We start from the raw sequence: 27,022 nt of genomic DNA, 5'->3' as shown, positions 1-27,022 counted from the left end.
TCTTTATCCGTTGGTAAATACATCCAGTCTTTCACAAAAGACTCCTAAATGCCGTTTGTTTAGCACAATAATGGTCAAAAATTGGCAGATGTCGACTCGGGAATAACCAAATACCTTTGGCTTTACATTTTTCCATTTTCTTTAAAACCCTCCTTACTAAAATGACAGGAGGAACATATAATCCAAACTTTTTGCCCCAGTCAAAAGTAAACTGATCTACACTAGTAGACTTGTAACACCAAAACTTGGCATTATCTTCTGACGCAAAAATGTCTACATCTAACAATGCCCATCTTTCCTGTATCATTTTTAAGATTTCAGAAGATATCACCCAGTCATCAGTCTTTAATACTCTTAATAAATAGTCTGCTATATTCTTTGGAACCACTATACTTCTAGACGAATAGAATATATCAAGGAAATAATAATAATAGCGAACTATGCCTTTCATGTCAACAAAAGAAAACCCTAGAAATAGTGTGTGGTAAAACTATATCCACAAAATGATATGCAGAATGAATATCAAATTTTATCATCTAACTGTCCTTTTTAATAAACATGAGTGCTTATCTCATATCTTCATATTTCACAGACTGTTTCCATACATGCTTATCGACTAATCGTAAATCTAAAATAAAACGTTTTTGCCATTGTTTTGTGTAGAAACAGACAAATGATTAACAATTGTAGGTACATCTGCACAATGTTCAATTAAACAAATCTCTTTCAAATAAACTTTGTATAGCCTCTTTAACAAAATAACTTTCTTTTGAAGCAGACGAATTATTACTAGAATAAGATCTACTTGGTAACGAGTAAAATGATATTAGATTTTGTATCCATAAAAATGGTATCTAAAATAAACTGACTTGCTCCTACGGCCTTCCAAAAATCAATATGATTTTGTAACAATAATATCTTTCTGTTCATGTTCATATTCAAAGAAATCGTCTGTAAACTTCATTTCATCATACTCAAAAGATCTAAAAATAGAATACTCATCTTGAAAGTCAATATCTCGGTTTTCCCTAACTAGGAAGCTCTCATTTTCGTCCGGGTAATTCAGGTTGCTGCGCCGTCCTTGTGTAGGGGCACGTTCTTCAAATGTGGTTGAGCTTTCCACAGGCGAAGCATGGACCTGAGGTAAAGGGATGTCGTCTGAAGGATGGTGCGGCAGAGGAGCCACGAAAGGAGCCATACCTTGGTTCATTTGTTTGTCCATGGTTTTGAGTAGGAAATGTCCCTGTGAAAGCGGATGGCCATGCACGTTTACCAGCACCAAAAATACAATATGCAGCGGAAGGCCTATTAAACGATTTAGACCTTTGTTTGACCTTCTTCCTCTTGAAGGCAGGTTAATCTGCCTTACTAATTCGTGACTCGTCTTCGGAGTTGCTGAGCAAATCCACGGCATATTCCATTTTTCCATTATCTACCGCCAAAAGTCCTTCTTTTCAAATTTTCCTCCAACTCGGAGTTATAATCAAATTGAATACGATTTCCTTCCTACTTCCAACGTCTTTCTCGGTTCTTAACTTTTTCACTTCAGAAGATACTGACAACGAATTTCATCGAACCTCTTCTCTTAGCGCATTCAAATCGTATTCTTTTTTACCGAAGACCAAAACTACCGAAAACTTCGTGCATAATATACAGTGTCACCTATCGGAGCTAACTTATCAAGGGAAATCAATTTTCGTCTAATTCACTCCGACGAAAATTTTATTTCTCTCTTTACTGCAGTGATTATTTTATCAAGTCATACAAGATGTAAATATAGATAAAAAAAGTTCAGCTGCCGTTTAAGCTAGTGTACAGTATATATTTACAACTTGTGGTTTAACTCCGTTTTGCAACTAGCAGCAAAGAATAATTCTGACAAAATTATACATGTCAACATTTGAAACTTAGATTGTCTGCCTTAGACGTTCAAGTTAATTACTTTGTTACACCGTAATATCTAAAAGTAATTTTGATTGTGTTATCCGAACATTATGCTTTGTTTTGTATATAAATATATTACATATATGGAAATAGGCGTCACTTTACCTTTGTTGTTGCCTTGTTTTAACTGTAAAATGTTAACGCGGGCATTCTTTAATACTTTCAAAATTTGATCGTGTCATCGTTACAATACTCTGTTTGCATTTAACGTTAAATTTGATTACAGTCTTAAACAATTGTTGTAGAAACGGCTGCAAGGAATAAGACTTAAATACGCCAAAATTATGTTTAGTGTCTCGTTCGTGATAAAATCAGCACGCCTTGATTTCGTGTCATACATTGTTCATTAAAGGGAATATATCTTCATTCGCCGTGAAAGTGTATCTATTTAAAACAAAGATTTCAAAAGAAGTTATTCATTTTTTCAGAAGAATGTAATAATACAATTGAAATTAGACTATTAAAAAAGGAGACGACAGGAGACCGTGTTTTAAACGGAAATATATGTAAATACCCATCTAAATTATTTTGTAACTGTTTTGTAACTGTTTCATTATCATATTTCACATTTATTATTTAGTTGGGCAACAGAAATTATAAGAAATAAATCATTTAAGAAATAATGATAATTATATCTGCTATAATAACAAAAACATAATTTGATATGAAAGAGAACAAGATAGGAGCGGCACACAGACAGAGTGTATGCTTACATTAATACAAAATATGACTTACAAACTTTTATACATTTTATCTAATTTTCTTTTGACAACTTCTGGATATTTTACTTACCATAGACAATTATGTTCTGGTCCACATTTTGAATCTTAAAACTAAGCAGTTGTTTTATTTATGTATTCTTGCGCAAATACCAAAACACCTGTACACCTGCATGAAATGTCCATCAAACAATTAATCACAAACAAAATATTAAAGTATCCAGCAAAGAGTGTCCTAAAATATATTTAAATAAAATTTAGTTAAATCAGTTCTCATGTATTTGTTTTGAATATTGTTGCTATGGAAGACAATGAAGTACATAAATGTCTAGCATGACGTTATAGATATTTCTGATCTATAACAAGCGTATCAATGAAAATATCTATAATGGTTGAATTATTTTGTGTTCATTTGTGGTTAAGCCAATACTAATAACTAATTGTAGTTTTGTTTCCTTTGTTATTACTTTAACTTTATTTACAGTATGGTTCAGGCCTTCTGCCCATAACATATTAAGTATAAACAATTGAATTATAGGCATCTTTTTAGTTAGCAACAAAATCTAGACGATTATTTATGGAACGCCGCGCCTGTCTTATTTCAATTATGTTAATTTCATGCTATCATATCAGAACGCGATTTGAACTTGTTTAGCCTTTTCTTCAATAAGCCCTAATTCGACACGTTTCAATTTTTTTTCATCTGTAAGTTTAGAATCAAATATAACATTTTGTAGCTCGTCTAAGTCAGCAGCATCCTCTATTTCTATGTAGTTATCACTATTTGCTTCAATTTCGATGCTAAATAGATTGGTTTGGTTTAAAACTTAAGAAATCTAAAGTGAAGACAGCGTTTACAAAGGCTAAAAATAAACTTTTGTATGCAGTGGAGGTAGAATTGATTGACAAAGAATTAGTCAAGGGACTTAGAAGTCAACTGGATTCGGAGATAGATGAGGCAGTAGTTGTTTTGGAGGAACTTTGTAGTATGTATAAAGAAAACAAAGACTATGAAAATGCAAATAAAGTAACTGAAGAGATGGAGCTATTGAACAAACTATACAGTGAGACGTCACAGACAATGTATGATAAATTAATGACACAACAGAGTACAAGTTCAGTTAACGATGAAACAACTGAAAATTTATAAAAAGACCTATGGCGACAAATGAAACGTGTTGGTATTCCAGTTTTTTTATGGTGACAAACGGAAATATGAAACTTGGATGGCTGCATTTATGGCGTGCATCGATAAAGCACCAGAGAATAAACTGCAACAGTTACGTCAGTATATGAAAAGCGATACATTAAAAACCTTTGCTGATTTAGGACAGTCTGCTGAAGCATGCAATGCTGCAAAAGAACGGTTAGAAAGAAAGTTCGGTGGTGAGCGTAGAAAGTTAACGCGGTTTCTTGATGAGATAGATAAATTTCCATCATTAAAAAGTGAAGATCCGAAGGTAGTAGAAAAATTCGCTGACCTGCATGATGTAGCTGTTATTAACTTAAGGACGCTCGCTACAGTTTCGTAATTCTTTTCTCAATAATAGATTTTGATGAAATGTTTTGTAATAAAAGATCATGTTAAGATGTATTGAAAAATGAAATAAAAATACTTGGTCACCAGCTTTGTTTCAATTTAATTTGCCCCTAGATATGGTGCTATTTTAAACATTTTTCAAAATTTCTGTAATCCTAAAATATCTTTCAGTAAAGTACAATAATCAGCATAAATTTGATTATCTAAGCATTTTTATAACGGAAAACAATATATCTATTTGAAACATGCTCAGAGAAATCTAAAGAACATGATTTTGTAAAGAAAGGTATACTTGTTCAGCAGACCCAAGGGCTATTTTTTGCATATTTTTGTCAGTTTTAAGTTGGTACTTCTGCTATTTTATCGAGTTTCACATAATAGAATTTAATCAAACTCTGCACATACCTTTGGTTATGTCTACCTAATCTAAAACAAAAAGAAAATAGGTCACCATATTAGATTTCGCTTAAATAAAATTACAGCGATGTGGGGTGTGGCGGGCATTTATACAACGCAGGTTGGTACGAAACACTCTTTCAGTGTTTGAGCAAATGACTTAGAAATATATATATATAAAATTATCAAACGGCAGATTTCCTAATAAGCGGATTTTAAGGTGTTTCTGAAGCATTTTGATGGCATAGAACGATGAAAGTTTCCGCCTTTTTTTAACAAAACCTATAGTTTACGAATGTACGGTACGGGTACAGTACGAGATTAGAAACAGCTGTGACTTAATGCAGAGTCTGAGCGCTGGTATAAATAACAGACTCCAGTATATGTCGGATTGAAGCAATTTGAACTAAAAGTACTTTAAATGTATATATTTTGTTACCATGGTGATACTTACCCTAACCTTTAGTCAGTATATTATACATTTTGTACATTAAATGCACGCGAACATACAATAATTTGCGAATTTTTGCCGTAGATAATCACTTCCGGGCATGCGCAGAAGACCGCACCAAGCCTGCATTGAGCTACATCGATTAGAAACACAGCCAAATTGACACGGTGTTGGGGTAAATATCGACCCTTCCGGAAAAACTGTAGCGAGTGCCTTTAAAAGAGGCTACCGGTGAAGAGTATCTCGGGGACGGTTCATTGAATTTATCATTACAAAGAAAATTACCGGAAAAAATGTTAAGTAGGTTTCATCGTTGGCTTTATGAAACAAAGGAAGAAGAATCTGTTGAAACATTGAGAAATTGGATTAATTAAGTGTCAAAGTACTTGTCAATAGCTTTGGGGAAAAACACGGTCTAGCAAGCAGTGACAGATCAAGAAACAGTAATCGATCTTTTTTTGCTGACAATAAGCAAACGCAAAAGTAAAAGAAAAACTGTAAAGTTTGCAAATTAGATTTGCATAATGTCTGGGAATGTGCAGTTTTCAAATCTATGGATATTACGAATAGGTGGCAGAAAGCAAGAGATGTAGGATTGTGTTTTAGGTGTTTACGAGACAACCACCGAGGAAATAATTGTAAGAAATTTCGAGTTTGCGGTACAAACGGCTGTACAAGAAACATCAAAAATCTTACATTGGCAGCAGTCGCCTTTAAATAGTAACACGCAAGTACTTATTCCGAAAAGTGGAGATAATTTGGGGAACTAAAGCTGCAGCAACAACAATAACTTTACGTACAGTTCCAGTAGAAGTGTACACAGGAAATTCTAGAACAATCTTGATAAATTCATTACTCGATGACGGAAGCACAAAACATTGTTACATTTGCGTGAATGCCCCTTTATATTCTGATAGCGCTTCCCGCGCCAGTCAGTCGTAACAGTAAATAGTGTAAAGTAGAATCACGTGTTGTGTTCTGATCTCTCTCCTACGAACTGTGGACATATCATAATAAAGAAACATGGTGTAAGAATCGGGATTTAAAATCAGTTACTTAAAAGTGTAAACGATTCAAAGTGATAAATTGGATATAAAACAAAAATACTATAACTGCAAGGCTTGTAAAGTGAACACTGACAATGGCAACAGGAAGCACTGGTCTACAACACCCATCTATGGACTGGGAGTCAACCAATCTCCCAGACAGTTGGAGTAAGTTTGAAAGACACAGCAAGTTGATGTTCGATGGACCTCTTAAAGGGAAAAATCCAAAAGAACAATGTGCTTACATATTATTATGGGTGGGCGATAGAGGCCGCACGGTACATGAGTCATGGGACTTAACGGAGGCTCAAAATAAAGACCCGGCGTTCATTCTTACTAAATTTAAGGAATTTGTTGAGCCCCAAGCAAGTCTAGTTTTCGCAAGATATAAATTTTATCATGAAATTCAGAACGAGGACACCATCGATGAATTTATCGCAAGACTATCAATAAAGGCAAAAGATTGCGATTTTGGAGATAAATTAGACGAAATGCTAAGAGACAGAATAGTATTTGGTTGCAAATCGGAACGGGTGTGCGAAAAATTGATAGAAAAAGGAAAAGACTTAACATTCGCACAGTCAAATACCCACAGAGGACGAAATCTAAATAAACAAAGGAAAGAGTCATACCAGGAGCGTGACCAGCCCGAACGGATACCCATGAGACGCAGCCGACCTGACATGCAGAAGACACACAGGAACATTTGCTCACGATGCGGAAATAAAAAACACAAACAAACAGACTGTCCAGCATTTGGCTTAAAATGCAACAAGTGTTCGAAATTTAATCACTTCGCTAAAATGTGTAGAACAGAAACAGATAAAAATGTACATTCAGTCTGTGAAAATTTGGATTTTACTGACTCGAGTGAGGATGAATTTTTCGTTCACTCGGTAAGTGATTTTCATTCACATTCTAGACCAGATCAGGCCATTGTCCATATCGAGATTCATAACTCAAGCCTTGATGCAAAAATTGATACAGGAAGCCAGGTCAACATACTCCCACAAGAAAAATTCCGAAAATTAAACATTAACGGCCCTTTGCTACCCCCGAAGCTAAATTAACATCCTATTGTGGAAATCAGCTGACTGTTATCGGTAAAATACACCTCCGCTGTGTTTACAAAGATAGGTCAACTCAAGCAGAGTTTTAAGTTGTAAACCAGAAAATCGCCCCTGCATTGATAAATCTACAAACAGCCTGCAATCTAGGTTTAATTCAGTTAACATATGCCATTGACCAACAAAAAACTACAGTTCATCCATTAATGAGTTTAGAGACGTTTTCGAAGGAATTGGACATTCTGAAGGCACTTGTTCAATTAAGCTTAAAGACAATTCTGTGTCTGTCGTGTGCGCCACAAGAAAAGTACCGCATGCCTTACTGGATAGGTTAAAGACAGAGCTCGATTTAATGGAGTCAAAAGGCATAATTGCTAAAGTAACAGAGCCCATGGAATGGGTCAATGCTATAGTATGTGTCGAAAAACCGAACAAAAAAGGTCTTAGAGTTTGCATAGATCCGAAAGCCTTGAATGAATGCATCCAAAGACCGTACTATCCTATGCGAACGATCGATGACGTCACTGCAAAACTAGCGGGCGCGAAATATTTTAGCGTTCTGGACGCAACGAAAGGGTACTATTCGTGTGAGCTAACTGACGCGTCGTCACGTCTCACCACATTTGCAACACCCTTCGGCCGATATCGTTATCTAAGACTTCCCATGGGTCTAGAGTCGTCTCAAGATATCTATAATCGGAAAATGGACGAAATTCTGGAGCCGCTCGAAGGCGTGGCCTGTATAGTCGACGACTTGATCATATTTGGCAAGTCAAAGTCCGAGCACGATGAAAATCTCAGAAGCGTGCTTACGCGAGCGCGAGAAAAATGACTTAAATTTAACCCCGACAAGGCTGTCATTTGTCAAAATCAGGTTAATTATTTCGGGCACGTGATCACGGATCAAGGTCTGTCTGTAGACAAGGACAAAGTGTCTGCTATCGTAAACATGAACACTCCCACAAACAGACAAGAACTAGAATCTTTGCTTGGCATCTGGAACCCAGAACATGACGCGGCATTCGCAAAGGTCAAAGAGGTCATCACACAGGCACCAGTCTTAAAATACTTTGACCCAGCAAAACCGCTTACGCTGCAAGTTGATGCTTCATCAAAGGGCATTGACATGGTATGTCTACAAGACAACAAACCAATAGCGTACAGCAGTAAATTGTTAACCGAAAGACAAATTTTATGGTCTCAAATTGAAAAAGAGACACTGGTCGTTCTCCTTGGAGTACTGAAGTTTAAACAGAACATATATGGCAAACACACAATTATAGTGGAGAGCGACTGCGCTCCAGTTGTCGCCATAATGAAAAAACCCGTATGTGCAGCACCTCCAAGACTGCAAAGAATACTATTACAACTGCAACCGTACGATATAGAAGTAGTACATAAAAAAGGTTCGAACATACCACTCGGAGACGCGTTAAGTCACAAATTTGTACCGGAAACACATTCGGACTTACTTGTAGACCTGGACGCACATGTACATACTGTACTCAAACAGTTACCAGTCAGTGACTAAAAGCTCGAAAAAATTCGAATTGCATCACAAAATGATGATCAGGTTCAAACTCTCATACAGGTTATAAGGAATGGTTGGCCACGTATGCGCCCAGACTGTCCCAAATCTGGAGTTGAGTATTGGAACCACAGAGATGACCTATCGTTTGAAAATGGCCTTATATTTAAGGGACAAAAGATAATCATCCCAAGGTCAGAACGCTTTGACATGATAAAAGCCGTTCACGACAACAGCCACCAGGGCTGCAACCAAGCAACGCGGCGTGCTAGTGATATCATGTTTTGGCCAGGTATGAGTAATCAAATATTAGAATACGCGCAAGCATGCTCATTATGCGAGAAATACCGCCCTGCGAACGCAAAAGAACCACTCTTTTCCCACGAGGTGCCCCAGAGGCCGTGGCAAAACGTATCATGTGACATTTTCGCATTCGATAACAAACAGTACCTAATTACTGTATGCGCGTTCAGCAGATTTTTCGAAATAGATTTACTACCAAACACCAAAGGTAACACGGTGATTTGCAAATTAAAGGTACATTTTAGTCGGTTTGGCATACCTTAACAGCTTAAATCGGACAACGGACCTCAATTCACATCCGAGCCATTTAGCAATTTTGCTAGAGACTGGCATTTTACGCACGTCACGTCAAGCCCACATCATCAAAGTTCAAACGGACTGAGTGAGATATACGTTAAGCTTGCAAAATGCATACTACAAAAATCAAAAGACGCCAACTGTGACCCCTATTTGCTTCTTTTCGAACACAGAAATTTCCCATTACCTGCAACTGGTAATAGCTCTAGCCAACTCCTACAAGGACGCAGGCTAAGATCAATTCTCCCAGCAACTCATGAACAGTTATCTCCAAAGCCTGTTAACGCAAAGAAAGCCCGGAAAAGTATGCAGAAACAACAAACAAGGTCAAAATTTTATTATGACAGATCCACACGATCACTCCCTTCTCTGCAATCAGGGGAAAATATCACATTTCAGAAAACCCCGGGAGAAAAATGGGGACCAGGGAAAGCGCTTGAGCAGCTCAAGGAAAGGTCATACAAAATTCAGACTTCCGATGGCGCGAGATACAGGCGCAATCGCATGTTCATTAGAAAGTCCAAATCAAATCATGCAAATTCGCGCCAAAATAACACCAACAACAATTCCCCACTGAGAACCTCTGATACCGCTCTGCCCAGCATCAAGGACAAATCCAAAAATGTTTACAGTTATGTAACACGATCTGGTCGGAGTGTGAGAAAATCGCTCAGAGCTTTCCCAAGCAGCGATTGGGTAGTTTAATGTCAAACAAACAGTTAAACAATTAGCTATGGAATTCCATTGATGATAAACGTTTAATTCTCTGTGTCATGAAACTATTTTGGATGATAACAGTTTACTCATAGAAACTGTTCAAAATTTATCTCTCTTACATATTTACTCTAGTTACTATGTTAGGAACATTATCATTGATTATAACAATTTCTTGATATAACACATGTATCAATTAATACACTACATTTTTATTATTCTGTTTAATCTGATTTTCTGTTATATTTGTTATACTTTGTTAATGTTGTTTTTCTTCAAAACAAAGGGGATGTTACATTTATTATGTTAAATGCGCATGCGTGAATGCCCCTTTATATTCTGAGAGCGCTTCCCGCGCTAGTCAGTCGTTACAGTAAATAGTGTAGAGTAGAATCACGTGTTGTGTTCTGATCTCTCTCCCACGAACTGTGGACATATCATAATAACGAAACAAACATATCAATCAGAGCCTTGCTGGAAAACTGGGACTTCAAGGAAAAATTGAGACAGTCCAGGTGAATACATTGAATGATAAAGTTCAAAGTTTCGAAACGATGTCAGTGAGTTTAACTGCTGAAATTCTTAATGGGCAGTCACAGACGGAGACAGAGGCATTAGTATTAGACAATGTGACAGGATCGTTACAGACAGTTAAATGAAATAAATACATAAACAAATAGGAACACTTAAAGGGAATTAATTTTCCATTCATTGATCAGGATAGAGCTGTCGATATGTTAATAGGACTAGACTATGCTACGTTACATTCTTCAATTCACGCAAAGGCTTGAGAACCAGTTGCACGGTTGACTCCTTTGGGTTGGACAATTGTGGGGCAGCTGGATAACGATCCACAAATAAGTCTGTTCTCAACAAACTTTGTTAATGAACCAGATGATTTAATCCAAATGTTGAAAGGTTTCTGGGAAATTGACAATTCAGGTCAGACAACAAACGAACAACGGTTGACACAGATAGAATAAAAGGTTTTTAAAGAAAGTGAAAAGAACATGAAGTGTGAAGACGGTCGTTATGAGGTGAAAATTCTGTGGAAAACAGATCCAAGAAACATTCCAAATAATTATGAAATGGCCGTCAAACGTTTGCAACATACCGAGAAAAGGTTTAAAAAAAGAACCAAATATTGATATTGCATACAAAGAGACAATAGAAAATTGTGTGAATAAAGGATACATACATAAAGTACCCCAAGATGAAACAGATCCAGTAAATAAGTGGTACTTACCTCACTTCACAGTAGTACGGCTTGAAAAGGAGACAACCAAAGTAAGAATAGTGTTCGATGCTGCGGCAAAATACAAAGAAGTGTGTCTGATTGATTTTATTCAAACACGTTCAAAGCTACAGTTTTAACTTTTTGATGTATTACTTCGATTTCGTACATACGACGTTGCTATGGTTTGCAACATAAGTGAAATGTACGTAAGAGTCGGGATTCACAAAACAGACAGAAGATTTCATAGATTTTATGGGACTCTTGCGAATATGAGTTTAGAACTCTTGTGTCTGGTGTTAACGCGTCACCCTTCCTAGCACAATTGGTTGCACAGACAAACGCGAAGCTAAATGAAGAAAGTAATCCGTTAAAAGCTGAAACGGTTCTGAAGTCAACACAAATGGATGATTCTATGGACTCCATGCCTACACAAGAATCAGCATTAGAACTGTATGTACAGCTACCTGCATTATGGTTGAAAGCCGGTATTTGCGTATTTCGTATTAGAAAATATACCATAGAAAGAAAGAGCCAAGTAGGTAAACCTAGACACAAGCTATTAACCGACCACAAAAGTCTTGGGAGTGACATGTCAAGCTGAAGAAGACGTCTTTACATTTAAACTGAATAAAAATGTTAGCTCAGTACCAACAGTCACAAAAAGAAACCTACTGAAAAGAGTCGCTAGCCTACTAGATCCGCTAGGTTTTCTGTCCCCTTATATTGTTAAAGGCAAAATACTCCTGCAGCAGTTCTGGTTAGGAAGATATGATTGGGACGATAGAGTGTGATGATCTACCTGTATTTAATAAGGTCGTTATACAGCGAAGTTTATCGTTTAATGAGACGAAAAATCCATCACCTTCACGTTTTCGTTGATGTGTCAGAGGAAGCGTATGGAACAGTTGTCTTTATGAGATCTAAAACTCAAGACATTAGTGTGAGATTTGTGTGCAGCAAAACCAGAGTTTCACCCCTCACTGCTGATAGCATTCCTCGTCTTGAGCTTATGGCAACAGTTTAAGGACTTCGTCTAGCACTAACGGCTGCAAAAGCAATTGTAATGAGCATGGTTAAAGGTACGTCCTGGACAGACACTGCTAACGTTATTCATTTGATCAGCAATGAAAGTAGACGTTTCAAGCCTTTTGTGGCACATAGAGTTTGAGAAATACATATATATAGCGCGCCTAAACAGTGGCGGTATGTTTCAACTACTGATAATCCTGCAGATATAGTGTCAAGGGGAACGACTGCGGAAGATTTCATACAGAACATACTATGATGGAACGGTCCACAGTTTTTACATAAAGATGAAAAACGTTGGCCTGTCAATATTATTGATAAAAGTGATGCAACGGAATGTGAATTCAAGAAAAAGTATACAGCATATGAAAGCCCTGAAATTGACACATATTTTAACGGCGACATTACAACAGAAGATCATTTAGTTCCAGAGAGAGTCTCTGATTGGTCGCGTCTTCTTAGAGTAACAGCATGGGTCAAAAGATTTGCTGACAATTGTAGGAATACAAATGACAGCAACAAGAACAATGTATTGACAGTGAAAGAATTACAAGAAGCAGGGAACTTGTTGATACATAAAGTAAAACAGTATCCAGAAGAATATTCGAGTATAGTTAAAGGTGACCAATGCCAAGAAACAGTAAACTGATTCCGTTGAATGTGAACATTGACGAACAAGGGCTAATGAGATGTGATGCAAGACTAACACATGCAAGATTTTTGCCATATGATGTAAGATATCCAATTATATTATTACTGCGTAAAAGTCCTGTAACCAGATTGCATGTAAAGTGCTTCCATGAAGAAGGGAATCATTATGGTACAAACCAAAGATTGGCAGCAATGTCTTCGAGATACTGGTTAATTGGCGGTCGTGAAGAAATCAGAGATTGGGAGAACAGATGTAGTAAATGCAAGAAACTAAAAGCACAAGCATTGAAACAGATAATGGCTCCATTGCCACCGATCAGATTAAAGAAATCGATGAGAGCCTTCACATATAGTTCCGTAGATTATGCAGGACCATTTTTAACAAAACAAGGTCGTAGAAAAGCAAGACAGAAGAGATACCTACGTCTGTTTACATGTCGTTCTTCAAGGGCGGTGCATTTAGAGATGGCGTTTGGATTGGACACTGACTCATTTTTGAACGCGTTCTATAGAATATCGAGTAGAAGAGGTCTTCCAGAAAAAGTGTATTCAGATAACGGAACTAACTTTATAGAGGCTTATAAGGAGTTATTAGAATTATACAATCAGATGGACAAACAAAAAATCATCGAAAAAGGAAATAGTCACAGAGTTAAATGGCACTTCAATCCACCGCAAGCGCCACATTTCGGTAAACTTCATGAAAGTATGGTCAAAAGTGCAAAAAGAGCTATCTACGCGGTGCTAAAAAGTGCTGATGTAACTGACAAAGACCTTCTTACAGCCATAACTGGAACAGAAGGACAAATTAACAGTCGCCCAATATCATATCAAAAGTCAAATCAAAAGGATGGCACTGTTTTAACTCCTAACCATGTCATTCACGGACAGAAAGGAGGACAGTTTGCACCGGAAGCAGTTGACAGTACAGTATTCAATGTAAAAATCGCGTTGGCGATATGTACAGGAAATAGTAAAACATTTCTGGCACAGATGGTTACGAGGATTCGTACCAAGTTTAAGTAGTAGAGAAAATAGCACGGAGAAACACTTGAACCCGTAGTGCTGGTGATTGATGCTGATAAAGCTCGTGGAGAATGGTCACTTGGAATAATTGTTGCTATACACCCAGTGACTGATAAACATGTTCGCGTAGTTGATGTCCGAGTCGGTAAAAATATTTACAGAAGACCAGTTACACGCTTGTGTTTAATACAAGCTGCTGAATAAATATTGTAAGGAACAGAAATGAAGTGTGGAAAAACTGAAAACAGTTAAAATGATAAATAAAAAGCAGTTATATTGTGTGTGATAAGCACTTTTTAAGGGGCATAATAATCCCCGTGCTATCACAAAGTTTGTTAGTTTCAGTTTATATTGTTTACATATAAGTGATTTGCACTGTGTTAAGGGGCATAATAATCTCCGTGCAATCAAAAAATAAATATTTACATTCTTAACATAGTAATGAAAGAAATCAGAACAATTCGAGGAAAGAGGTGACAATCTGATATAGAGAATACGATCAGACAAAAATAGACTAGCGAATACTATATGTATAAAAATGATGAATAAGATTTGTCAATGAAGAAAACCTACAGAACAGAAAAATATTGAGAAGTTAGACAATGAAACGGTACTTGAACATATAGTAAAGTATAAAAGTTCATAATTTACAGACTGCAGTATAGTTTATAGATATAATAGACTGAGAAGAAAATGATAAGTGTGTTATCATCATATGTTTAAATGAAACTTGCTATATCTGTAACAAAATTGCCTTTAACGGTATCAGTCTAGAATAAGTCAATTAAACTGTGTATGTACAAAGATATTTTTGCGTTATAGTAATGCAAATTTTGATAAATTGACAAAGATTCATGTATGTAAAAATTATTTATATATTTTTAACTATGTATTGTCCTTTGATGCATAAACGATTTTTGGGGTAATAGGAATGAACTTAAATATGTTATGGCAATTTACAGATTCGAAATAGTTTATAGAAGAAGTTAAAAGAAATAATATTAGTGTAAATTGTTGAAATTACATTTGAGATTTGTTTAAAACATTAGCGGTAGGAGTACATTTAAAAAAACAACAACTCACAAATAATTTTTCGAATTAGAATTTTCCTCTATGCACTAAGAGTAACATGTTCTACTCTTTATAGAAAATTTTATGAAAGATTGTTTACCACAACTTATCATGGAGGGGGAATGGTTTGAAGGAATGATTGGTATCGCTTTAGCTTGATTAGAGTCGGTTAAAAGATGTAGAACATATTCGATTACATTTAGAACAATGGGAGGTTTTTTTTGTTTAGAATACGTAATATGTACGTTTTCGAAAGAATAAAAAAATAGAAAGAAAATAAAGATGAAACAAAGAATTGTGTTCGTTGTGTACAAAATAGAGGGTTCATATAGAACCTATAAAACATAGACTTAAATGATATGCGATTCATTTTCACACAGTAATTGATGCATATGACATGAAATAGTGTGGTAAAGACAGAAATACTCTGTTGTGTTGTTTCTTGTTTAATGTCATTAAGTCACATGTCAAGTGCCGCGACAATTTAGATGGACGGTATAAGATAACATCTTTTTCGTAAGGGTAATCTTCAAATAGTTCTAGACCTTTACTATATTCATGGTTATACGAATTTGAAAAATCTGGCGAAAGATGTGCAAAACACAGTAGTACATCCTTGTCAATGTTAAATAAACGTTTGATTATTTTGAAATGCATGTATATACATAATTTATAACTAAACTGCACTCGCTTTACAAAAGTTTGATACAGAGTTTTGTGCCAAATACTGAGATACCCGCCATATGTGTTCCATACTTGGTTTAAACAGTATTTATTTAGAAAACTGCACGTATAGCAATATATAATCCATACTTTTCATACTTAAATGCATCTCCATTTGATAATCAGCAAACAAGAACTCGATATTGTCCTCGAATTGGGTCCAAGTTTCGAGTAAACCAAATATATTAAACGTTTTAAGATACAATGTAAAATCTGAAAACTGTAATTTGTTCAATAAACCTTCGACATTCCAGCAAGCTAATTTGATAGTCGGGTTAAGGTGAAGAAGGTGTAAGGAACGGAATTTTCAAAAACAAGTTGCATCCTTGATAAAACACGTAAATAACAGCAACAGTTGATCTTCACCCGATGTACAATTATTGAAAAGATCAAATACACTCTTTTTAAGCAAATCACGTCGAAATTTCACGTTTTAGCCTAGTCGGAAATAGTTGTGACGTTGCCGTTTTCATGGCGATTAATTTAGTTTCTGGTCATTCATTTTATTCATTTGTTTTCCTCATTTTATCTAACATGCCAGTTGAAACATATGCAGTGATGTAATTTTCAAATATATACTCCCACTATTCACCGAAGGAATGCTTACGTTATGCAAAAATGATGCCAAAATCTTTCTGTTTTCATGCGGACTGACTAAGTAGTGTGCAAAAACTGGTCCATAGTTTTTTACTGTTTTCATGCGGACTGACTAAGTAGTGTGCAAAAACTGGTCCATAGTTTTTTTTAAAGATTAATATTATTTTTAAATTTATTTTACTGTAAATGAGCAAACAAAAATCGGGAGTCACCGACTTCGTTTTCGCAGTATTGTCATAACTTTTCCCCTACCCCCCATTTTTCGTGCATTTTTCTGACATAAAAAAAGCATAAGAAAAATCATTTGATAAATCAACGAAATACACTTCTACCAGATAACTGTTAGCCCACAGCGACATTGACTGCACACGAGTTTGTTAAGTGGTAAGTTTGAGTCTGCCCCTTTCCGACTAATTAAGTTGTAGCCACAAATCTTAGCATGTGTTGTTCCAAAACCTGACCTCTTGTATATACAGTCAAACCTGTGAACAAAGACCACTCTTTGGAACAAGCAAAAGTGGTCTTTGTTCACAGGTGGTCTTTATTCGCGGGGAAGGGTCACTTCTCATTTAGCCATTATCATGCTGATAAAAAGTATTTTTACAGCTTCTTGCTTTCTTGATGTTCTATGTATTAATTCAGCCAGTGCAAACTTGCAAATTTTCAATCAAGTAGTAATTATCATATTCGCTATAATGCGAAAGTCGTGAAAATTCGGCGGATTTCAAACATTTTCATGCCGGAACAGTCCAGCTTGGTCGTTATTGGGGGGCAAATATGACCCTTGGGAATAAATTAGGCCGGTCGCTGGTCGCGGTCGCCAGATGGTCGCTATTCATGGCCTTTTTATAAGCATTTTTCTACGGGGGGACCAGAGGCCGGTCGTTGTCGACAGGTGGTCGCTATTCACGGGTGGTCGCTAGCACAAGTTTGACTGTATTGGGAGCATGCATTTACTGGTCGATTTTTAAAAATTTACACAATTACTTTAAAATCATTTCTCAGCAAAATAATGAAAAAAAGTCTTTGACTACCGACTTCGTTTCCGAGCTACGAAGTCGCAAAAATTATAAAGTCTCAAATGGCGCTTTTGGCGGCGTTTGACGTTGTGCATTTTCCGGCTTTTTCTGATGTTAGGCAAACCGCCTTATTACTAAAACAGCGTGTGCAGTTTGCAAATAGATATTTAGCCATTCCCTTTTTAATAAAAATCTAATTCTTTCTGAAACATACTTTCATTCTTGTATTAACAAATCATTATATTTCATAGTTGTCATTATCACAGGCGTGAATATATATGGTAATTTTCAAGTTACCTACTTAGAATATTGTACAATTGCGAGACAAAGTACAATAAGCAAGTGCATAAACATGTACATAAACAAATATTCAGTCAGAAATAATATGAATTTTCATTGCATCCCGTGGTAAAAAGAAAGCCGTATTTTTTTCGCATGAAATGTTAGGACTTATTTCACGAAGATGTGTTATTAAGTATAATTTAAGGCGCAACTGGCGGTAAATGATTTCTTTTGCATGGAGAATGTTACAATATTGACTAATCTCTTTTTATGTGCATCCCTCCCCCATCCACGTTATGGTTGGATGGAGAAATTAGTGTTGCCCTCGCCCGCCCGACCGTCCGTCAGTCCGAATTAGTGTCGGGTATATCTCAGAAAGTATTGACCCAAAGTCATCAAACCTCACAGGATTGTTATCAGAATTACCATCTGGGTATATAATGTTTCAATTTGATCTCGCACAGTCAGACTAATGTTATGGCCCTTAGTCGAAAATATAAATAAAAGTTTGTGTCGCATGTATCTCAGTGTTTCAAGATTTTTGTTGCATATATCGTGAAAAAATAGGGACATGAAACAATGTAGGAATAATATGTGAAGTTGTAACATATTCGGGGTTGAGCGACCTTCAGATACTTGATTTTGCTATAATTTATCAAATGGAACTACGTACTGCATCTAAACAAACTCAGACAGTTGTATAGAAAGATTCAACCAGTCAGACTAAAGTTTTCGTTTTTGAATATCGGACAAAAGGACGTTCCCGCTTTTGTTACTTGTTGAGATGTTGTCAGTAATAAATGTTGAGCAGGTAATACCGATAGGGAGTTCGGAAATAATAACATTTAAATTGTCAGTATATCATTACTACCTAAAATACAAAACAGAACACAAACATCAAATTGTTTTCATAATTTTTATGTTTATTGTGACAATGCGCTTGATAACTGCTATGGCTGTATGTAATACAGCAATGATATAAAATATCTTAAAGATAAATAAAATTTATACACATATGAGTATCAACGGAGCTGTCATTGATTGTTCCTTCTCTTGAGAAGGAATATGTTAATTCGGTAAGTCACACTTGACTGAGCTACTGATATCGAAAGCTGTTGTAATTACAAGCTGGCCAATTAAACTTCGTGACCTTAGAAATAACCTCTGACGTTAAACTATTCTTTCTCAATTGAGGCGACTCTCTGACTGAACGCGTTCCATTGATTACGTAATACTAAACCGAGGATAATTGATTGATTCTTTTATTTCCTCCATTCTTGAAGAACTTAACATATGTACATTCAGTCGACCAGATAGACATATATCAGCAAATTTAAAGGTAAACAACCAAATATAATCATTACTTTCAAATGCATGGTTAATATGTGAAAACAAACCCCATTGCGACCCTCTAATTATGCGCAACAAATTCACACATCGAATCATAATGGATTGACCGGGTCAATGTCTTATTGCCGTATTTACTCTACTGAAAGTGGTAACAGATTTAATTTGTTGTTGGATTTAACAATTTTTGTTAAATAACTAGCGTAAATACTTACCTGACATTTTTTGGCAGTATAAAACAGACATTGCAACCAAAATTTTACAAGATGAGCATTTTATATTTATATAGATGTGCCCTAGAAGGAACTTTTGCTATGCTTTAACTTATTATACTTGCTATTTGAACACTAGTGTCTTGAATATAAGTATCTTCGCTGTAATTATTGGAATTAATTTCTTGTGTTTCGGTTAGCTCTTAGCACCCTGCAGGAGCTACCTGGCTCTTGCGTTTCATTTTCCGTTCTGTTTAGCAGTTTTCCATTGAAATACTATCCAAATCTACATTGGCTGCGCAAAATTATTAATTTATTACGCTGTCTTATTGTTATATCGACGCCTACACGTATACCTAATTTACGAAGTTCATCTCGCCCCTTATAAATATATTTCTAATTTATCATCAACATATTTGAGTTGGATTATTACTATAGAAGGTTTATCTTTGGACCCTTCACCCACTTTTCTAACATGTTTTATATCATCTGTGGCCAAAACTCCACCTGGGCATGCTATCTTTAATACTTTGTTTACCAATATTTAATTTAGTGATCATTGAGTGTCTTCAGCACCAAAGTTCTAAACCGAAAATGCGCATGCTCTCTGATCTACGAATCAAGCCTGTCTATACCAATGTCTAGCCTAATAATTATTTCAATTTTATCATCCATTCATTTATTCGATATCAGCCTGTATATTTGATTTTATCTTCAGTAAGATGTCACTACTTTTACTGATAATTAACGAGTATACCGACGTCTTATCTCTCCACATAATTTCTATGTAAAAGTTCTTGGTCGGTAATGTACATGATAAAACTATACATTTTTGAAAATCTCAGATTGCAAGCTTTCTAATGGTGTATAGAAAATCTAAAGAGAAACTACGGGGTAAAAGGGTGTACACTGGCAGTTTAAAAGATAGCGTTTCATGTGGATATTTAGCGTTAAGGGGACGCATACTTTGAAATTAGAAAAAAGTGGGTGGGGTATGATAAAATTTACCTGCAAAAAAGTACAAGGTTTTGGTACATGAAATGGATACTGTTTCAACTGTTATAAGTACACAAAGGATTGCTCACTAAAATAAAAATGAGAAAACTGAAACAAGAAAGTTATTGTTGAATTACATAAGACTTCTTGTGTACATTCAAAGTCAACAATTAAGACTTTTTGGTGCGAAAATAATAGTGCTTCACCTTGTCCAAACATTTATCAATGTCCTACAGATTCTAATTTAAAGAAAGAATGTGAAATATGGTCACTGTATTGCTTTTCATTTCGCATATGTAAGCTAAAACACATTATTTAGTTTGTTTACAAAGTAGTGCATAAGAAAAGATACGGTGGTCAAGGAATGCCACATTCCAAAACTAAAAGAGTATATTCCCCTTAATACATTAAACATTTATCGTTACAGAAGTCTAGTGGCTTACAATAAGGGCCTAGAAATGTTGCCATTATTAATTTTTAACTTGGTATTCATGAACTACAATGCACTTAAATATCAAAACACATTTAACAAACTTTTGAAAATGTATTGTCTTAAAAATCCCTAAAATAAGGTATGAAATTTGGTTGAGAGGTCCAATCAATGTGTATATGTGCAAAAGTAACATTCTAATCTTGTTCACAAAAGTTACTAATACACAGCAGGCATGTCAATGATCAAAACTGGACGAATATACAGTTATCCTCACTTTAATGTCATTTATAATTTGTCCTTGAATTCTCCACCATACTTTTCATAATTCTGTTTGCACGAGTTGCACGAGAATGCTGTCATTCACGTAAAAAAATGGGGTCAAATAAGTTGTAAATGCAATATCATCTAAACGTAATTAATGGATTATGCAGTTCAAGATAAACTTTATCTCATAACGTAACGAACATGTATAATGTTGTAACAACAACTTTACTTACACTGATTTAAGTAGCAGTCGGTTTATAAGTGACTATTGATTCATTTTATGTTTTGTTATTGTTGTCAAAAAGTATAACGGAAGTGCCTCACAACTGAAGCGGAAACCAGTTTGATGCGCAAAGTAGTCCAATGTAAGTAATATTTTTTGACAAATGTCCCCAGAAATTAATAATTTTCTAATATTAAAGACGAATATCTGAATAGGATTCATTATTTGATAAGAAATTATAATCATCGACATGTTTTTTTTAAAAATCGTACACGTGCTGACACCTAAGTTGTCTCCCGTTGTTTATTAGAGTTACCTTTCGTCCGGCGCAGTAATACATTTGCAGTGAATCGCCGAGAAGTCGTGGGAAAATTAAAAACCATGTAAACAAACTAAAATTAACCACCTTTTCAAGATGAATTTCAAGTGATCGCCATTATGCATTTAACCCGCCTGACCTGTGTAGCATCTTAGACATCTGTTCTAAGGTATTCATTGTGTAGAATGTCATGTTATGCCCTTGCAATGCTAATCCCACTCTGATTTTTTTGTTTACATTTTTTATCAATGAGAAATATGGCGTCCATCCCGAGCTGAACTGACGTGGCGTTAAATTTTTACATGTTTAAGCAAACCTGGTGTGTTAGAAAGAAAATCTCATCCCTTCAACATTATTTGGAACACTGTTATTGTAAAAAACCTGTTTTTTCCTTATACAAAAGCTTAATATTTTGTGTTGAATGTACTTTCACAAAGACCTCTGTTTTCTTATTACATTCATAGTACCACATCCTTATCCACAAAATACTGAATATTACAGGTGTCCATCAGTATTATATCAGTTTAGGAATATGTTTTTTATTTTCCCACCATCGATTTCTTGAATATGCACCCCTTCCGCATTGCTGTATGAACTGTGAATGTAGCAGTATGCGTCCCCTTAAGTAACGTTTATTCATTTCAAACCGATAAGGTAGATCTGCATGTTCGGATCGAAAGTAGAATTTGAGTAAACTCTTATTTTCCAAAACTTCAGAATGTACTTAGAAAACTCAACAAATGAAAAGATAGGGTCGTATGCTTGAATATTTTGCTATTTTTCCTAATGGGTGTCTATGGGAAATTTGTAACTATCATAACATTTTCACGAATTTCTCTAGTATGTAGATTTTAATGAAACTTCTCCCAATTACAAATACAAATATGGCCAATAATGTGGTAAAATAAAATGTATAATTCCATGTGCATTTTCTACAATATTTGACAATAATTAATGTGAATTTCGCGTTAATTTTAAGACATAAATTTGAATTATTAACATGTCGGATGTTTCAATATCATATTTCAACTTTGGAAAGGTACTAACAGTGCCATTGTAATAAATATACGCACAGGTTGTCATTAATATATAAAATGATTTTCATTGCCATATGCCAAATCCAGGCTTTATTCTACGTTTTAATTTAACTAAGGTACGTCGCAAAACTTCATCTTATTATCTTTGATTTTCCATCTTGGAATAATTGTTATCAATGTAATAGCAATACTGAGGTATAGGAACAATTGAATAATGTGAAATAATCAAAATATATCTTATCTCACCCACTTTATTTCAACAGATTGTTTTCTTGTTAAAATATTTTTATATATATACTATACCATTAAAATATACGAATATCATCACATATTTAGGTAGCCTGTAATGGAGCAAATGAACATTTGCTGGCCCAGCATTCGTAAGCTGTTGAACTACACAATTACACCCGCACTTTATTAATTGCACTGATTAGAATTCCTACAGTCCTTCTAACGTTTCGTTCCCGGTAGATATGTTTATTTTGATAGAAGCCTTTCAAAACTTAAGAATAATAGCTTCCATAGGATCTAAAATCTTTATTGAATAATAATGGATTCTTTAAACAATACAGTTTCCATAATCCATAGTATCGACTGATACAATCATTTTAAGATATGACGGTGACTTTAGCCAAATCTGTGGAAAGTAGTTTGCGAGAAGGAAACGTTTCATGATGGATATAAGGACTGGGTGATGAAATATTTGCCAGCGTCTGGCATACTGAGAAACTCTTGAAAATTCTTGGATGAGAAGTATTTTAGTTCTTAACACTTATTTAGATCGAATACATTTTTGTAACATTCCATTGATCTGTAAGTAATATTCATTGTTGCAAGAATAGGTTTACATTGTATTTATATACCTGTGAGGGGTTTTAGAACCAGGCGAGCGTGTTTGTTATAGCCGGAGTTTGTTATGATTATATTAAAACAAACAGATTTATAGAATTAGTTGATTTATTTAGCATTAAAATTCACCATTTGTCTTGGTACATTTTGCAACTTTTCTATTTTCCTACTCTTTGATTGCTTATTTTTAATAATCCTGAACATGAGATAATTATATTGATATCATACGCCGCCTATTTTAATGGTTTAAATGACATAATGATACAATGGATAACATTGATAAGACAACTGGTTGAATAAACCGGCAAAGATTAAATTTATAAACTTTTGATTAAGACAGTTTGCTGAGATGTGTAATACTGCAGACGTAATTTGCCTATAATTATTATTACGTAGTTATCAGATATCATAGACTTGTCAATATTTTCATACAGTAAACATATATTTAGTCACATGAAATATATTTATTGTATAAGCATATGACGTAACATAAAGACTGAAATACAAATAAAATATTAATACTATGTTAGTACAGAATTTCATATGGCGGCGAACAATGTAAATTCTATGAAACTTTGCTGCTTGAATATAATAAGCTAGATTAAATAATTATAGGTTATTAGCTTTGTATCGTGTAATATGCACGAGTTCTTCAGCGGAAATGTTGCGCGACTTTAGGAGCGCAATATTCTTCCGCTGAAGAACTCGTGCATATTTCCCGATGCAAAGATAATAACCTTTTTATTACATACGCATCTACACGTATAAATATTATGTAAATATCATAAATATATTAAATAGCCTGAACAGGATTGGCAATACTGAACTAAATAGAACAAAATAGTGCAACAACACACACTGAATTACGTCACGCACCCGGTATGAAATTCAGGCTTCAGTGTATGGAAAAATATTCACGTTTCCGGTACCAGTGTAACTTAACGGGGAATAGAAACGCGAGTATGTAATTATATCTTTTTATTATCGCATGCCAACATACATACATGTTTACGTATATCATTGAAGTCGCAAAGTTGTTGAAAATAAAATCCAATAGATATCTTGTAACTGCGCCTAAAGTAAGAGTTATTAACAGTAATGCCAAGGTATGACAAATGGACAGTCATACGATATAGGAGTATTTGAGATAATTATGTTCTTTTTTATCATTGATGATTACATAATTTGCCATGTAACTTACATGAAACATGTATTAAATTTCAGAAGATCTTATACAATATTCTTAAAAAATACTAAATCAATATGTCAATGTTATACTTGGTCGTTGACATATATCAGCAAATATGTTTACTATTAGAATGCGTAATTGACGTGCCTAAAATAGTTTGGTTATATTTCACATTAGAACTGATCCCCAACCCCCATTCCGTAGGCGGAGAGATATAGATTTGATATTGTCTTTCTGTCCGAAATTTAAAATGCTTCTAGTTAAAGAAGTAGAAGTATTTTAACTAGTATCATCAACACTTAAAGACACTCATTCTGGTGTGCAAGGTATGTGGTCTATGGTCTGCGTAATGGCTGTAAGGGCCAATATACAAGACTGAACCATAGATAGACTTGCTTGTGTTTATCATAATAAGCTACTGTATAGCTACTGTGCAGTACATAGATTGCATGTGATTTTGTCACCTTTATAGTAAACCAGTTCTCATCTTTATAACGAGTTTAGAAAGCCTGATTAAATTAGGGCTAAACAAACAAATTGATAAGATACAGCTGTATTTTTTTTAATCAAGTTTTACTACAATAATATCTCTTTATTGCTGCATTTCTTATTGAAAATAAAAGAAAATACATTCAAGCACCTTTTATGAATAATAAATCATGTGTATTATGAACAGTGATATCTCTTTATTGCTGGTTTCTATTATAAATAAAAGAAAATGCATTTATACCACACACGGAGAAATATATATCCCTAAATCATAGTTCTTATACTATAATCAGAATTTTCTGCAATTAATAAAGTTTTTTTGGTTCGCGTAACACATTTCATAGTGATAAAGATCATAAAAATTGAATTAAAAATACTTGTCTTTTCTTTTATTCAGTTTTAAGTAATTATTTTATTTTTTATTTGATAGATAAAGGTGAGAGTTTTCTGAAATGGTGCGAATTGCTTAGCTGTAAGAGTTATAATCTAATTGGACTGGACATTACTCCACATGACTAAGCAATTTCAAATAGTCTATTATCAACTAAAATGATAAATAAATAAATGTGTATATTCTGAAAAAGCTGCATTTCAATCTATAAAATGCAAAATATTTGTACATATCAATAAAATTTATGATCCTATAAACTACATGTCAAGTCTACAGGGGTTTATGGAACCTTATCAGACTTGACCAGATAGTATCCTGTATATTGGGGATTAATATGTCTCGCAATTAGGAGAGGGAGGGGTCACTTTTATAGGAGGTTTTCTTTGCCTTGAAAGCATACATAACTGTATATATTCCAAAATATAAATCAAACAATACTTAAATCAGTCAGTGAACCAACAAACCTTAATAAACATAGTTTGTGTATATACAAAAAAAAAATATCTTTCAACCTATTCAGTTCACATGATTTACTGCAAGTTTAAGTAACTGCTATTTATCTGTACACATAAGAAACTATTTGTTTCCCATCTGAACCAAAATTTAACGCACCGTTAGTTTAATAGAATGTAAAAGTTATATTTTGAAATCAAAACGTACCGTATAACTGTGTGTTAGTCAATTCCAAACCATTCCAAACCATCTAATTATAAGATCAGTCTATCTAAATATTCCTTTAGAAACTATTGCTGACAGTCTGTGTCTCATTTAAATCGAAATACTTCATTCCGTGCGTTGCGTGGTAATCGGCAATTGCTCGTCAGCAAATCTGTATATTTCATACTAGACATTAAACTTACATTGTGTTATTGCATGGATTTCAATAACAAACTGTTTCACGCCAAGTATGACAAAACAGATATATGAAAAGAGAATTTTGAACAATGAATGTGGAAGAATGACCTTAAATATTGGTATCAATGACATAAAACGTGCATGCTTTTTGAACCTTATTTGTATAGTGATCTTATTGAAAGAAGTGTACCATAGACTAGATCTAAACACGACTTAATAAACAATAGAGATTGATCATGTGGGACACAATTTATATTGTAACGTAATGGTCGGTGCACCTGAAGCTTTTGTTAAAACAAAACAGTCAAAACCATGTCTTTACCCCGACAACTGGATTCGCCTTGCCCTTTTTGTTCAATATAATTACTTTGAACCGAGTAAATGAAGTACATAAATGTACTAGTGCCTATGGTTAGGCATAGGGAATAGAGATCAATATAATTGCACCTTACTAATCCTACCAGGTGTTCTGTATTACAAAAGTGATTCTAATGTGACATTTTGATACAAGCAAAACTGTATTGTCTGCACTATAAAATACTTACAAGTATTTCATTGTATTATCGGCTTGTTAAAAGTTATTTTTTCACCACAAGTAAGTTGACAAAATCATAGGAACCAGGTTTTGAGGGGTAAATCAAATACATATTATTATTATTATACCAGATTTATATAGCGCCCTTTTCATGATCAATTTCACGTGCAAAGGCGCTTTACATAGTTCAAATGCAGCCTCACAGGGCGCACAATTCATCCTCTTCTATTACAGACACAGAGCGAT

General features: G+C 34.7%; 2 protein-coding genes across 3 annotated transcripts in view; one reads left to right on the top strand and one right to left on the bottom strand.

Annotated features, from left to right (window-relative positions):
- LOC128555029 (uncharacterized) overlaps positions 1 to 26,252 on the bottom strand; it is a 53,915-nt gene extending 27,663 nt beyond the window's left edge. The window contains exon 1 of one of the 2 annotated variants that reach the window (XM_053536381.1): positions 26,047 to 26,252. The gene's annotated coding sequence lies outside the window, so the exon portion shown is untranslated. Of the gene's footprint in view, positions 1 to 2,736; positions 2,941 to 26,046 lie in introns of those variants that run through there. The other variant, XM_053536382.1, reaches the window with a different exon arrangement.
- LOC128555028 (uncharacterized) lies at positions 12,953 to 13,945 on the top strand. The gene has a single exon (XM_053536380.1). It carries the CDS (start codon positions 12,953 to 12,955, stop codon positions 13,943 to 13,945), a length of 993 nt encoding a protein of 330 aa, XP_053392355.1.
- Positions 26,253 to 27,022: the final 770 nt, after the last annotated feature.

This window comes from Mercenaria mercenaria, unplaced genomic scaffold (genome assembly GCF_021730395.1).
Source record: "Mercenaria mercenaria strain notata unplaced genomic scaffold, MADL_Memer_1 contig_958, whole genome shotgun sequence".
In the NCBI taxonomy this organism is placed as follows: Eukaryota; Metazoa; Mollusca; class Bivalvia; order Venerida; family Veneridae; genus Mercenaria; species Mercenaria mercenaria.
Note: the sequence above shows the minus strand (reverse complement) of the source record. Positions and strands in the feature narration are given on the sequence as shown.